Here is a 13,457-nt window from a genome sequence, read left to right as displayed (position 1 = left end):
AGCCGGAAAGCTTAAATATGAATTATGTGAGAAAAATGCTAAATTTTGATATTAAATTGATTAAATTTGACTTCGGTCAGCATTTTGGGCAAACGGACCCGGATCCGTGATTTGATGGTCCCGGAGGGTCCGTAGGAAAATATGGGACTTGGGCGTATGCCCGGTGGAATCGAATTCCGAGGTCCCAAGCCCGAGAAATGAATTTTTGAGTGAAATTTTTTTCTGGAAATGATTAAGGAAAATGAAAATGAAATTTGATTAAAAGACTGTGGTATCGGGCCCGTATTTTGGTTCTGGCGCCTAGTACAAGTCTTATATATGGTTTAAGCGCTTTCTGTAAAGTTTGGTTGAAATCAGACGTCGTATGACGTGTTTCGGACGTAAAATGGAAATTTGATATTTTAAGAAAACTTGGAGGAAATTATGAACTTTGAGGTTTAATTCGATGTATATTATGTTATTTTGGCGATTTGATCACGCGATAAGTCCGTAGGGTATTTTTGAGGTTGTGTGTATATTTGGTTTGGAGCCCCGAGGGCTCGGGTGAGTTTTGGATAGGCGTCGGAGTGCATTTTTTAACTAAGGAAAAATCTGGTATGAACAGGCCTGCAAGATTCGCATTTGCGAAGCCTGGTTCGCAAATGCGAACTCGCAAATGCGAAGGCTGGTTCGCAAATGCGAAACCAGCCCATGCCTAACTATGATCGCAAATGCGAGTATATTCTTCACAAATGCGAAGTTCCAAGTTTCGCAAATGCGAGACCAAGTTCGCAAATACGAAGGTCTCCTGTAAGGCCTGGCTTCGCAAATGCGAAGCAGAGGTCGCAATTCCCATAATTTGGTCGGGGTTTGCAATTGCGAACCCCAGTTCGCAAATGCGACATCAGAGACCCAGCAATTTCATACTTAGTCGAATTTTAAGTCTTTTTTCACCCCACTTTCAAAATACAACTCCTTAGGCGATTTTTCAAGAACAAGTTTCATCCCAAATCATTTGTAAGTCGATTTTTACTTAACTCTTTCAATCATTAACATCATTTAACGTGTTTTCAACTTAAAATCAATGATTTTCATGGGAGAAATTGGGAGTTTTGGGTAGAACCTAGGTTTTCTGTAAATTGGGGATTTGGACCTCAATTTGAGGTCCGATTTCAAAACAAATTACATATTTGAGTTCGTGGGGGAATGGGTAACCGGGTTTTGGTTCGAACTTCGGGTTTTGACCACATGGGCTCGGGGGCGATTTTGGAATTTTTGGGGAAAAACTTGGGAACTTCATTTTTATGCATTCAAATTGATTCATTTAGTGTTTATTAAAGTAATTGAGCAATTTGTGACTAGATTCGAGCGGATTGGAGGTGGAATCGCGGGTATAGCGATAGTTGAGGTTTGAGTGGAATTCAAGGCATCGAGGTAAGTGTTTGGTTTAACCCTAGCTTGAGGGATTAGGAGTTGAGTCATAATTGCTACTTGTTTGTGTTGGGTACGACGTATGGGCATGGTGACGAGTATCTATGCGTCGGAGTCAAGCATGACCGTGAGTCTTAATTTGATAATTGTGTACCCTTGTTTGATCCTATGAGCGTTGTGATTAAATATTGGTATTAGTTGTGCCAGGAAAAAGTTGAATAGGATTGGTTATAGCTGACTCTCCCTTGTCGGGATATTTGACTTGTTGTTATAGTTCCCTTGCCGGGAAAGAGTATTAATTTGATTGTTCCCTTGCCGGGATTGTATTGTGCATTATGTTGAAAGTAAAGGGAGCGGGTGGTACGCCTACCACAAATGATATTGAAATGGGAGCGAGTGGTACGCCTACCACAAATGATATTGAAATGGGAGCGAGTGGTACGCCTACCTTAAATGATATATTGAAATGGGAGCGAGTGGTACGCCTACCACAAATGATATTGAAATGGGAGCGAGTGGTATGCCTACCACAAATGATATATTGAAATGGGAGCGAGTGGTACGCCTACCACGAGTGATACCGAAATGGGAGCGGGTGGTACGCCTACCACGAGTGACATTGAAATGGGAGCGGGTGGTACGCCTACCACGAGATATTGAGAAATGGGATCCGGCTGCACGCCTGCAACAAGATGAGTTGAATATGAAAGTTATTTTTCCTTTCCATTATTGTTAGAAGTTAAACTGTAGATGTACGTACCATTATTCCTGATATTTTGACTCTATCTGTTACCCTGAAGCATGCCCCCTTCCCCAGCTTAAATTGTTATTTTCCTGCTATTTTTCCGTTGTACTTGTATATATATATCTGCACAGGTTTATCTGGAGTCTGGTCCTAGCCTCGTCACTACCTCGCCGGGGTTAGGCCAGACACTTACCAGCACATAGGGTCGGTAGCGCTGATGCTACACTCTGTGCTATTTGCACAGGTCCAGGTTTCGAGCAGCAGCAGCAGCATTAGTACGGGAGTAGGCCTTCAGTCCGGTGAGACCCGAGGTAGCCTTGCATGCGTCCGCAAGCCCGGCGTCTCCCTTATTCTCTCTCTTTAGCATGTTGCCTCATTGTATTCGAGACAAACAGCTTATGTTTTCTTTCAGACGTTTGTGTTCAGTATTCCTTAGCAGTTCGTGAGTATTGTGACACCAGTCTTGGGTAGAGGATTATATTGACTATTCCGCATGTTGATTCAGTTTCTATAATTAAGACTTCCGCTACTATTTAATTTCATTGTTTTTATATTGTTGCCATGAATTGTTAAAAGGGATTATGTTGTAAACGGAAAGTAATTAATAATTTGGCTTGCCTAGCTTCTACGAGTAGGCGCCATCACGACTCCCGAGGGTGGGAAATCCGGGTCGTGACACCATCTGATAGCCTGTTTGGCCAAGCTACAAAAATCGGCTCATTAAGAGAAGTACTTTTGTTCAAAAGTGTTTTTCTCAAAAAGTACTTTTGGTGAATGATGTTCGGCCAAAAATACATATATTTGACCATTGTTGCTTCACATTCTAGTACTTTTAATCGTCTTCTGAGTATCAATCATATTACTTTGTGCTTAATATTATATTTTAACTATGTAGGAATAAAGCAGTGTGAAGCTGAAGAGATTTGGAGCAAAATTGAGTAAAACGCGGAAAAAAAGAAAGGAAAATAAAACAATTAAATAAAAAAGGAAAAAGAAGGGAAACCCTTTGGGATTAGTCCCCCAAGTGCAAGACAAAAAAAAAAGAGAGGAGGAATTACAATTCTTGAATTGAAAGTGGAAAACGTCACTGCCTCCAGCGCTAAAGCCAGCGCCTCGCGCTGGTCTGGATGCTGCGCGTGCGGGTTTTCCTATTTCGTCTAGGATAATGTTATTTCACCCTTACACGGACCCAACTCGTATAAAAGGGGTTCTAAACTTAATTTGGAGGAGATCTAACAGATACTTAAGGAGAATTCACATGGGGGAACACACACCACACTTGGAGGAGGCTTCTAACTAGTTTTTCTTCTCTTCTCTTCCTTTAATTCATAGTTTATCTTTTCTAGAGTTAAGGGGGTGCTACATGAACGTTGTAGTTTGAAGTTTAAATTGTTCTTATTATTTTATCATAATGGTTTATTTATTCAGTCTTGCGCTTAATTATTTGATTGCTTTATCACCAATTGAATACTATCTACGAATCTAGGATTGAACTCGGGAGAGGGAATTTTAGATTGCAAATAAGAATGAATAGAGCAAGATATTGAACTTGAGCATCCGGAATGGATTTGCGGTTAGGATATGGATATACCTAATCGCCTTGCTTGGTTAATATACATGAATTATTAATGCGTTCTTGTTAATTTAATTCTATAGGAATATAGGCGTTAGGTTAGGTTGAATAGACGAGTAGTACTTCGGGAGAAGGCTATGAGTAATATTAATCTTGTCAATCAATAAACTAAATAAATTAATTAGGCAATTTAAGTGAAAACTCAAGGAATTGTTAGCTAACCCATAGCTCTAGAATATCGTCTCTCATTGAATTCGTGTCTAATTTCGCCAACTTGTTCATTTAATCTCTTAGTTGGTTACTCTAAATTAGTTTTATTAAATATTCATACTTTAGAAAAGTGCTTGAATAGATTAATTGTCTTAGTTTAATTTAGTGAATAGTTAATCACAAGTCTCTGTGGGTACGATATTTGGACTTACAATCCTATATTACTTGTCGAGCACGTATACTTGCGTGTGCGTTTGGAAGCAACAAGTTTTTGGCGCCGTTGCCAGAGACTTAGAAATTAACTATTTTACTAGATTAGATTTTCACTTTTTATCTATTTAAGTTTTTAATTTTAGTTTAGTGTAGTTAGTATTATATTTTTTTACATGACATCTTTGAACGAAAAGTGGTGGGATAGTAAGTATTCTTATTTTTGTGATCCTTGGCAATATTGTAAAGGACCTCACTTGTGGCAATATTATAAAAATATTTCCAGTACCGAGTTGTGTGCACCACCTCAATCATGTACTATTTGTGGTGGAAATTGGAATAATTATCCTAAGTGTTGTTATCCTACTCCAATCCCTTCTTATTTTGATTCTAATAATTCTTGTGAGTTTGATAGGAGTAACGAATTGGATAATACGGAGCACGATATTCAATTTTTTTTGATATGCACAGAAAATTATTAGAGGAATATGGAGGTTTCCGTGAGAAAATTACAAATGGGATGCAACACTTTATAGAAGGAAGAGCTGAACTAGGACAAGAGATCGACCAATTTGGCAGTTCTATTCGCGACTTGGAGGCTCAATGAGTGCAAAGGTTGATGCGTGTAACGTACAACAATTTAGTGATGAGTTGTGTGAAGTTGAAAAAGATCTTCTAGGCCAAATTGAGGAGCTAAAACGAGAATACCAATCATTAGACATGTTCTTATGGATGATGTTGATGTTGAGGAAGTATACATTATTGAGGATGTAAAAAATAATATAGTTTTGGAGTTGGGGCGTGTTGGTCCTTATTCTAAATATTTTTCTACATTATGTTTGGATGGAGACATGGAGATCGAGCCTTTGGAGAGATGTATAGATGAAGAACAAGACCCTTACATTCTAAAATTTGCGATGCCAAAAAGACAAAATGACATACCTCACTTAAAAGCCAAGAAGTGCAAGATGCGATATTATTTACTTGGTTCTTTTGTATTCGTACCACCGCCCTAGGAACGTAACAGAGAAAAATTGATGCAATACTATCCTCAAAGTGGAAGAAAAAGTGGTGAAAGTGATGGCGTCGTGCCACGACTATAAATAAGGCACTTGTTGGGAGGCAACCCAATTCTATTTTTTTCTTTTTCTTTTTGTTTATTATTTTTTTTTATTGTGGTTTTTTTTGTATTGTTGTTTTTGTATTTTGTAGGAGTAGGAGCATGGAGTCAAAGCTGATAGGCATGTGCAAAAGTGAGCAGGTGGTTGAAACTAAGTGTGAGGTACCCGCACAAGGGACCATACCCGGGAGAAGTGTGAGTATCCCGTGAGCTGCTAATGCTTCGCCTTTGGCCAACCAGGGAGTCTCTTTTACCCTCTTGTTATTTTCAGTGTGCATTGAGGACATTGCACAATTTTAAGCGTGGGGTGAGGAGATTATTTGGGTGATTTTCTGTGCTATCTTAGCTTAGTTGTAGTACTCGTTCTTAGTGTAGTAGTTTTTGTTAAAAATAAAAAAGAAAAAAAAACGAAAAAAGAAAAAAAAACAGAAAATTGGAACTTTTTCTGATGATGGACTATGTGGATAGCTTTCTTGAGGGATTAAGGTCCATTAAAAAAAATACTCAAAAATATTTTATTTTTGTTTCTAGTTAGTTTTAGTTAGATAATAAACCCCCTTGGTTTTTCTTCTTGCATCGGTTTTTTTTCAGGGGATGTAACTTGAATTGTGTAAACTTTTTTATTTTTAGGATTAGATCTTTTTTAGGAGAAGAAAAAGAGGGAGAAGAAAAACTTTTGTGACTTGTTTGATACTAGTATATCTAGGCTTGAGCTAGAGTAGTACTTTCCTCTGAGTGCTTGAGTAATGAATAAAATAGCAGACATTCTGACTCCTAGGCTCAGGGTTGTGACTTTGTATATAGCTTGTTGTTATTTTGTTGTTCGCGATGATCCTGTCTGTTTTAGAGTAGAATTGATCCATCTTGATTGATACTTGTGCCATGTGGGGTGAGGATTTCTGACATATATTTCATATTTTGCATCCTAGTCTAGAACTTGCCCTACATGTTATTAAAGCGAAATAATAGTGTTTCTCTGTTTAGAAGATGATAATAGGCTTTCTTTGATATGTCTTGTGAATTTTAGACTTTTCAGATATTGTACCACTAGTTAGCCTTTGAACCTGTAGCTTTTTGTTTGGAAGCCGTATTTTTGCCTTGATCCTTTTGTTTAATCCCTAGTTTTTGCATCATGCTTCCTTGAACACTGTTGCTTAGACTGTGTTATTAATTGATAAATTTGAAGAAAGGGATGATTAAGTGAAAAATGGTGACCAACCATAGCTGAAAAGTGATGAAAAGGCCCTCTTGAAAAAAAATATGACATGGAAAAAAAAAAGAATAAAAAAATTGCTTTAAAGAAAATAAAATGTTCTTGATATGAGGGAAATATTTGTGAAATAATAGATGAAGAGAGGGCTGAAGAATAAAATTAAGAGATGAAAATAATGAGTGATGAAGTCTAAAAGTGCAAAGTGCTTAGGGAAGTATAAGTCACTATTCTATAGTTCTCCTATACCCGTCCCTTAGCCAACATGACAGCCCGATAAAGTTATTTTTGATTCTATTTGAGCATATTTAATTAGTGGAGATGTACATAACGGGCAAGCCTATGGTTTTTTATGCATACATGTGAATTCGTTTGTGAGTGCGAGAGTTGTTCTTTGATGCTAAGTCCTTAAATTATATTCATTCTTTGATTTGAGTGTATGGACTATTTATTCTTGTGAGGGCTCTGATTTCATGACAGATATGTGATGTTATTAGCTTAATACGACAGAGTAGGTGAGCGGGCTTAAATTCGGTGAGTTGGAGTCCCTCTGTGAGGTTAGGAGGTTAGAAGTTTGTTGTTTGTTTATGACTTATATATCTTGCACGATGATCAAGAAGTGTATATCTAATGGTTTGAGTTTCTATAGGGCGTAATGGTTAGTATCAACCGAAGTGGTGGTGTTCCTAGGCTTTATTGAGAGTGATTTTAATGCTTACTCAAGGACAAGCAAGAGTCTAAGTGTGGGGTGTTGATGTTCAGCCAAAAATACATATATTTAATAATTGTTGCCTCACATTCTAGTATTTTTAATCGTCTTTTGAGTATTAATCATATTACTTTGTGCTTAATATTATATTTTAACCGTGTAGAAATAAAACAGTGTGAAGATGAAGAGATTTGGAACAAAATTAAATAAAATGTGGAAAAAAAAGAAAGGAAAATAAAATAATTAAAAAGTAAAGGACAAAGGAGGGACACCCTTTGGGATTTGTCTCCAAGTGCAAGACAAAAAAAAAAAGAGAGGAGGAATTACAATTCTTGAATTGAAAGTGGAAACGTCACTGCCTCCGGCGCTAAGGCCAGCGCCTTGCGCTGGTCTGGATGCTGCATGCGCGGGTTTTCCTATTTCATCCGGGATAATGTTATTTTATCCCTACACGGCCCCAACTCATATAAAAGGGGTTCTAAACTTAATTTGGAGGAGATCTAACAGATATTGAAGGAGAATTCATGTGGAGGAACACACACCACGCTTGGAGGAGGTTTCTAACTAGTTTTTCTTCTCTTCTCTTTCTTTAATTCATAGTTTATTTGTTTTAGAGTTGAGGGGTGCTACATGAACGTTGTAGTTTGAAGTTTAAATTGTCCTTATTATTTTATCATATTGGTTTATTTATTCAATCTTGCGCTTAATTATTTGATTGCTTTATCACCAATTGAATACTATCTACGAATCTAGGATTGAACTCGGGAGAGGGAATTTTAGATTGCAAATAAGATTGAATAGAGCAAGATCTTGAACTCGAGCATCGGGAGTGGATTTGCGGTTAGGATAGGGATATACCTAATCGCCTTGCTTGGTTACTATAAAGGAATTATTAATGCGTTCTTGTTAATTCTAATTTCATAGGAATATAGGCGTTAGGTTAGCTTGAATAGACGAGTAGTACTTCGGAGAAGGCTACGAGTAATATTAACCATGTCAATCAATAAACTAGATAAATTAATTGGATAATTTAAGTGGAAAACTCAACAGGATTGTTAGGTAACCCATAGCTCTAGAATATCGTCTCTCATTGAATTCGTGTCTAATTTCGCCAACTTGTTCATTTAGTCTCTTAGTTGGTTACTCTAGATTAGTTTTATTAAATATTCATACTTTAGAAAAGTGCTTGAATAGATTAATTGTCTTAGTTTAATTTAGTGAATAGTTAATCACAAGTCCATGTGGGTACGATATCTGGATTTACAATCCTATATTACTTGTCGACCACGTATACTTGCGTGTGCGTTTGGGAGCAACAATGAGAAGCAGTTTGTGTTTGAGTAATTAATTTGAAAAACACTTCTGAGTAGCAATTAGTATTTGACCAAGCTTTTAAAAACAACTTCTAAGTGTATTTTTGTCAAAAGTGCTTTTGGAGAGAAGCTATTTTTTTCTGCTTCTCCAAAATTGTTTATGCTTCTCCTTAAAAGCACTTTTTTCTTCTAAAAGTTTGGCCAAACACTTCAACTTTTTTTTTTTATTTAAAAAAAAAAGCACTTCTTTTTGGAAAAAATGATTTCCAAACAGGCTATAACACCCCCATCTAAGGAATGGCTTGTGGTTCACTTTTAAACCAACAACATGGATGTCAATCTTTTAATTTGCAACGAACAATGACATACAGGTGTCGAGATAAAGGACATTGCTCTCTTTCGAATTTATAGATTTTCACGCTTTTACAACAAAACAATGAAAGCATGGAATTCAATAAAAGGAAAAGATGATAGAAGCTAGTACTCTTTCAAAGCTCACTGGACGAACCACAAAAATTCGTCCAATTGCCTTGATTGGAGCACTAAACCTCGATACATGGATAATTGGAAACAAATTTACAAAGGATAGGAGGTTAGGTTGTAGGCAACAATTGCCATAAGTTAAGCTCTATATCACTAAAGCAAAGACTATAAACCAATTTATACATAGGTGGGATATTAAGCCATCCTTTGAATGATCATTCATTCTTGAAGAGTTTCTTCCAAACAGGATGCTTCTTCCATACATCTTCCACCATAGAATCAATAGGAACTCCTTTGGTTTCTGGCAAAAGGAATATGACGAACAATCCCATGACAACAATCCAAGCCGAGAAGAAGAAGAAAATGTAAGCCTGCATTTTGCAGAGCATGGTCAAGAATGCCTGAGCAATTAAGGAGGTAAAGAGCATGTTTGTGCTGACGGCAAAGGCGAAACCGGCTGTTCTTGTTTCCATTGGGAATGTCTCACTTGGAATCAACCATCCCAAAGGTCCCCATGACCATGCAAATGACATGACATATGTGCATACAAGAACCACCACTACTGCTGCCAATGTTCTGTCCAATGTTCCTGTCTCCTTCAAATTGACTGACAAAATACCTCCAATTGCCAACTGCAAATTTAACCAAAATACTTCATTAGAATCATCCAGAACTCCGCTTATGTTAACTTATATTATCGGTTTCAAACGCGAAAAGAATGGGATGATTATGGTAAGTTCACCAAGGGCAGCCTGGTGCACAAAGCATCCCGCGTTCACGCAGGATCCGAGGAAAGACCGCACCCGAAGGGGTGTGATGTAGGCAGCCTACCTGATGCAAACATCAGTGGCTAATTCCATGGCTCGAACCTTTGACTGATAGGTCACAGGGAGACAACTTTACCGTTGCTCCAAGGCTCACCTAAGTTGACATGCACTGTAAATTAAGCCAATTTACAATGGATCCTGCAATATGGAATAAATTGCTCGAAAGTGCTCACCTAGGCACGCACCAATTAGTTGGAATTAAGTTTTAGTTATGTTAGTACGTCTCGCCTTTTAGTCATATGTTCATACCTGAGAAATTAACATTTGGCAACAAGCTTGGAGGAGCAATTTTCTCCTTCCAAGCTTGTCAACAGCATAGATGGAAACAAAGGTAGCACCAACATTAACAAGTCCAGTTATGACAGCGGACAAAAGTGCACCGTCAGATTTGAAACCCATGGTCTGGAACAGAACAGGAGCATAGAACATAATGGCATTAATTCCAGTAAATTGCTGGAATATCTGCAAAAATATGGCAATCACAAGTGGTGGAACACTTGCAGCTTTTATGAGGTTCCTGAATGGATGTTTCACTTGCTTGGCTTGTTCACAAGCAGCCACTATTTCTTTGTACTCAACTTCAACATCTTCAACTCCCCTGATTTTCTTTAGTGCTGCTTTGCCTTGATCCTCTTTGCCACGTTCGATCAGACTTGCTGGGGTATCAGTAATGACGAAACAACCAATGAGAAGAAGAAACGCTGGAACAGCCGCAAGACCTAGTGACACCCTCCAACCATTTGGATGCATTGTTGATGTTGCATAATTAACCAGATTCGCGATGAATATTCCTATTGTTACGAACAGTTGGAAGAGAATATTCACAGCTCCTCTAAGTTGGATTGGTGCTACTTCTGTCAAAAATAAAGGTACAGTCTGCAACAACCAAAATTTAGTTTTTTGTCCTTTTACAATTTCAATAGAAGAAAGTCATTTGTGTTGGTATATACCTCATTTCCGAAGCCAACACCAACGCCAAACAAAATACGACCAACAATGAGCATCCATCTGTGTTCAGAGGCAGCACTAATGACGGCGCCGGCGATGAAAAAAGCAGAGGCCATGAAAATGGTGGGTCTACGACCTAACAATTGGCAGGCTTTTGACGCAAAAAAGCTAGAAACCAAAGCTGATAGGTACAAGGATGAGGTGAATAGCTGGAGAAGTTGATCGTCATATTTACAGTAGTTGTTCTCCTTTGCATGTAGCTTTCTTTCATATACATTTGGGAAGAATTTTATCAAGAAATCATCCATACCAGATACTCCACCTGATTTAATCACCAAACAAAGAAAAGATTATATATATATATATAAATAACTAATCAAATCTGAAATATTTTGACAAAATGATGTTATCAACAGAAAGCCGTAAAAGGTTTGAATAAGAAAAGGAAAATATACAAACCTGAAATACCAATATCATAACCGAACATAAGCCCTCCGAAGGCAGCAAAGATCCAACATGATACCACATAGACTGTGATCTTGGAGTTGTTTACCTGAGCTGTCGACATTTTTTATTTTATTTTTGTTTTTTTAATACCCTCCGATAAAACTGGTTTATTTACGTAGATTGAGTCTTTGTTCCTTTTTTGTTCTTTTTTATACGGATATGTATTTTTTTAAATAGATAGATACCAGCATAGACTACATATGGGAGAGGAGAGACAAAGAGATGAGGAGCAAAGTATAGGTCTTTGCCTCGGACTCTCCAGTTAAGTTTATTTGCTGGAATTGTGTCACTATCCTCCAAATTAATGCCTTTTTATAGTGTGAGATTTTACTTTTTCTGTTACTTTATTTCGCATAATTTGTGGACACATTTTAACCTATTTCCTAATGTTCCAATAAAATAGGATCAATCGACCATTCATTTCTTTTCAAAACTATAAGAGACTTTTTCTTTTGGTCGTGTCTTTTTGTTTTTTATTAATTGAGGTTTATTCTGATTTTGAGGAAATTTGTGAAAACCAACATAATTCACGGGAAATAATGAAAATTTCGAGTTTGACTTGATCAATATGGTCAAGGTAATTAAAGATCATTCATTAATCAGGGAACGATATGCATGCATTTATACTCAAAAGTTTAAGTATCGCATATCTATTCTAGGAAAAAGAATGACTAACCAAATCTTGTCCATTGTTTAGAAACTTTATGGGAGGATTCTTGTGAACAAATTGGATGACATTAAATAATTGGAAAAAATATCAAGAAAAAGACCAAGAGAAAGAACTGCCATTTGCCTATCATAAAGTGGTTTTCGGTATTTTTTATTTTTTATTTGTGGAAAATGTTTTTTTTTTGCCAGTTAAAGTAATAAAACATAGATTTCTTTAATATCTCTTTAAAATATTACCTAACCTTTTAATAGAGTTTAAAAATGATTTCTAAGTTTATATTTGAACTCAAAAAGTTTTCATTGGACAAATATCAAGAAAAAGACAAAGGAAAGAACTGCCATTTGTTTCCGGTATTTTTATTTTTTATTTGTGGAAAATGTCTTTTTTTTTTTTTTGCAGTTAAAAGTAATAAAACATAGATTTCTTTAACATCTCTTTAAAAATATTACCTGACCTTTTAATAGAGTTAAAAAATGATTTCTAAGTTTATATTTGAACTCAAAAAGTTTTCACTTTCCTTCTTTATTTTTAGCAATTTCCAAAACTCTCCTTATTAATTTCCCCTTCTATAGTCAGTCAATAATGGATACATAAAATAAGATAAGGGTTATCTGATTATGCTATTGGGAAAAGAGCTGTTGACCATTATTTCGTAATTACTAAATGATAAGTTACATAAAAAGTCGAAAAAACAATTACATTAATCAGATAACTAATCTTATTTTGTTTTATAGAACCTCTTAGAACTTTAATAGATTAGCATAACATCTAAACCATTAGCATATGTAAAAGATTTTCGTAGCTGTGAATCCCCTTTGAATCTTCTTTTTATAAAATTGTGCTGGTTGATATAATTAGACAAATTCTAATAAACTCTAATATGTGTACGTTCGTAATGTTTTTGGTTACTGAGCATTGGAAGCTGGGGCCTGGGTTGGACATGGATACTTACAGTTAGGATGGACAGCGTATACGGGTGAAACCGAGCCTAGTGAGCGCCCCGATTTCCCAGGGAGGCAAACGGAACATGGTCGTGAATGTGAGGAATCGGAATTAGAGCAATAGCCTCTCGTACCCGAACAAAATACCTGCCCTCAGATCCATCAGGACCACGTCCTTCGGGTCCGGGTCGTGTCCTAAGACCTCGGAGAACTTTACCAAACAACCGCACACGACTAACAAAGGGCCGTGATGTCCGTGCCCAATCGGATATCACAGTGCGAATCTCGGCCCGTATAGGAAGAAAATCAGTGATTAGCGAAAAGGAAGATTTATACCTTTCTTAGAATTGTACATAGGATAAAACTCTCCTACTATATAAAGGGGAAACTTATTATTCATTAGACACACTGTAACACGCATATCAAAGCAATATACTTCTGTTTCTGAAAGCTATTCAAAGTTCTTGTTCTTGTTCATAAGTTCTCCATAAGTGTTAGCTCGGAACCGAAGGCAGGTTCCTCGTTAAGCCATTAACCAAGCTCGAAATCATTCTTATCATTGGTTTAGTCATTTATTACGT

The 13,457-nt window shown here is 36.9% G+C and overlaps 1 protein-coding gene across 1 annotated transcript; it reads right to left on the bottom strand.

Moving 5' to 3' along the window:
- Positions 1-8,929: 8,929 nt before the first annotated feature.
- Positions 8,930-11,547, bottom strand: LOC109207031 (sugar transport protein 8-like). Its single transcript, XM_019369911.1, has 4 exons — positions 11,218-11,547; positions 10,761-11,080; positions 10,060-10,686; positions 8,930-9,615 (listed from the first exon to the last, which is right to left on the bottom strand). The coding sequence occupies exons 1-4, from the start codon at positions 11,324-11,326 to the stop codon at positions 9,199-9,201; spliced, it is 1,473 nt and encodes a 490-aa protein (XP_019225456.1). The 5' UTR covers positions 11,327-11,547; the 3' UTR covers positions 8,930-9,198.
- Positions 11,548-13,457: the final 1,910 nt, after the last annotated feature.

The sequence above is a fragment of the Nicotiana attenuata genome, unplaced genomic scaffold (assembly GCF_001879085.1).
Source record: "Nicotiana attenuata strain UT unplaced genomic scaffold, NIATTr2, whole genome shotgun sequence".
Taxonomy (NCBI): Eukaryota; Viridiplantae; Streptophyta; class Magnoliopsida; order Solanales; family Solanaceae; genus Nicotiana; species Nicotiana attenuata.
The sequence above is the reverse complement of the archived record's forward strand: the minus strand, read 5'-3'. Positions and strand labels throughout refer to the sequence as shown.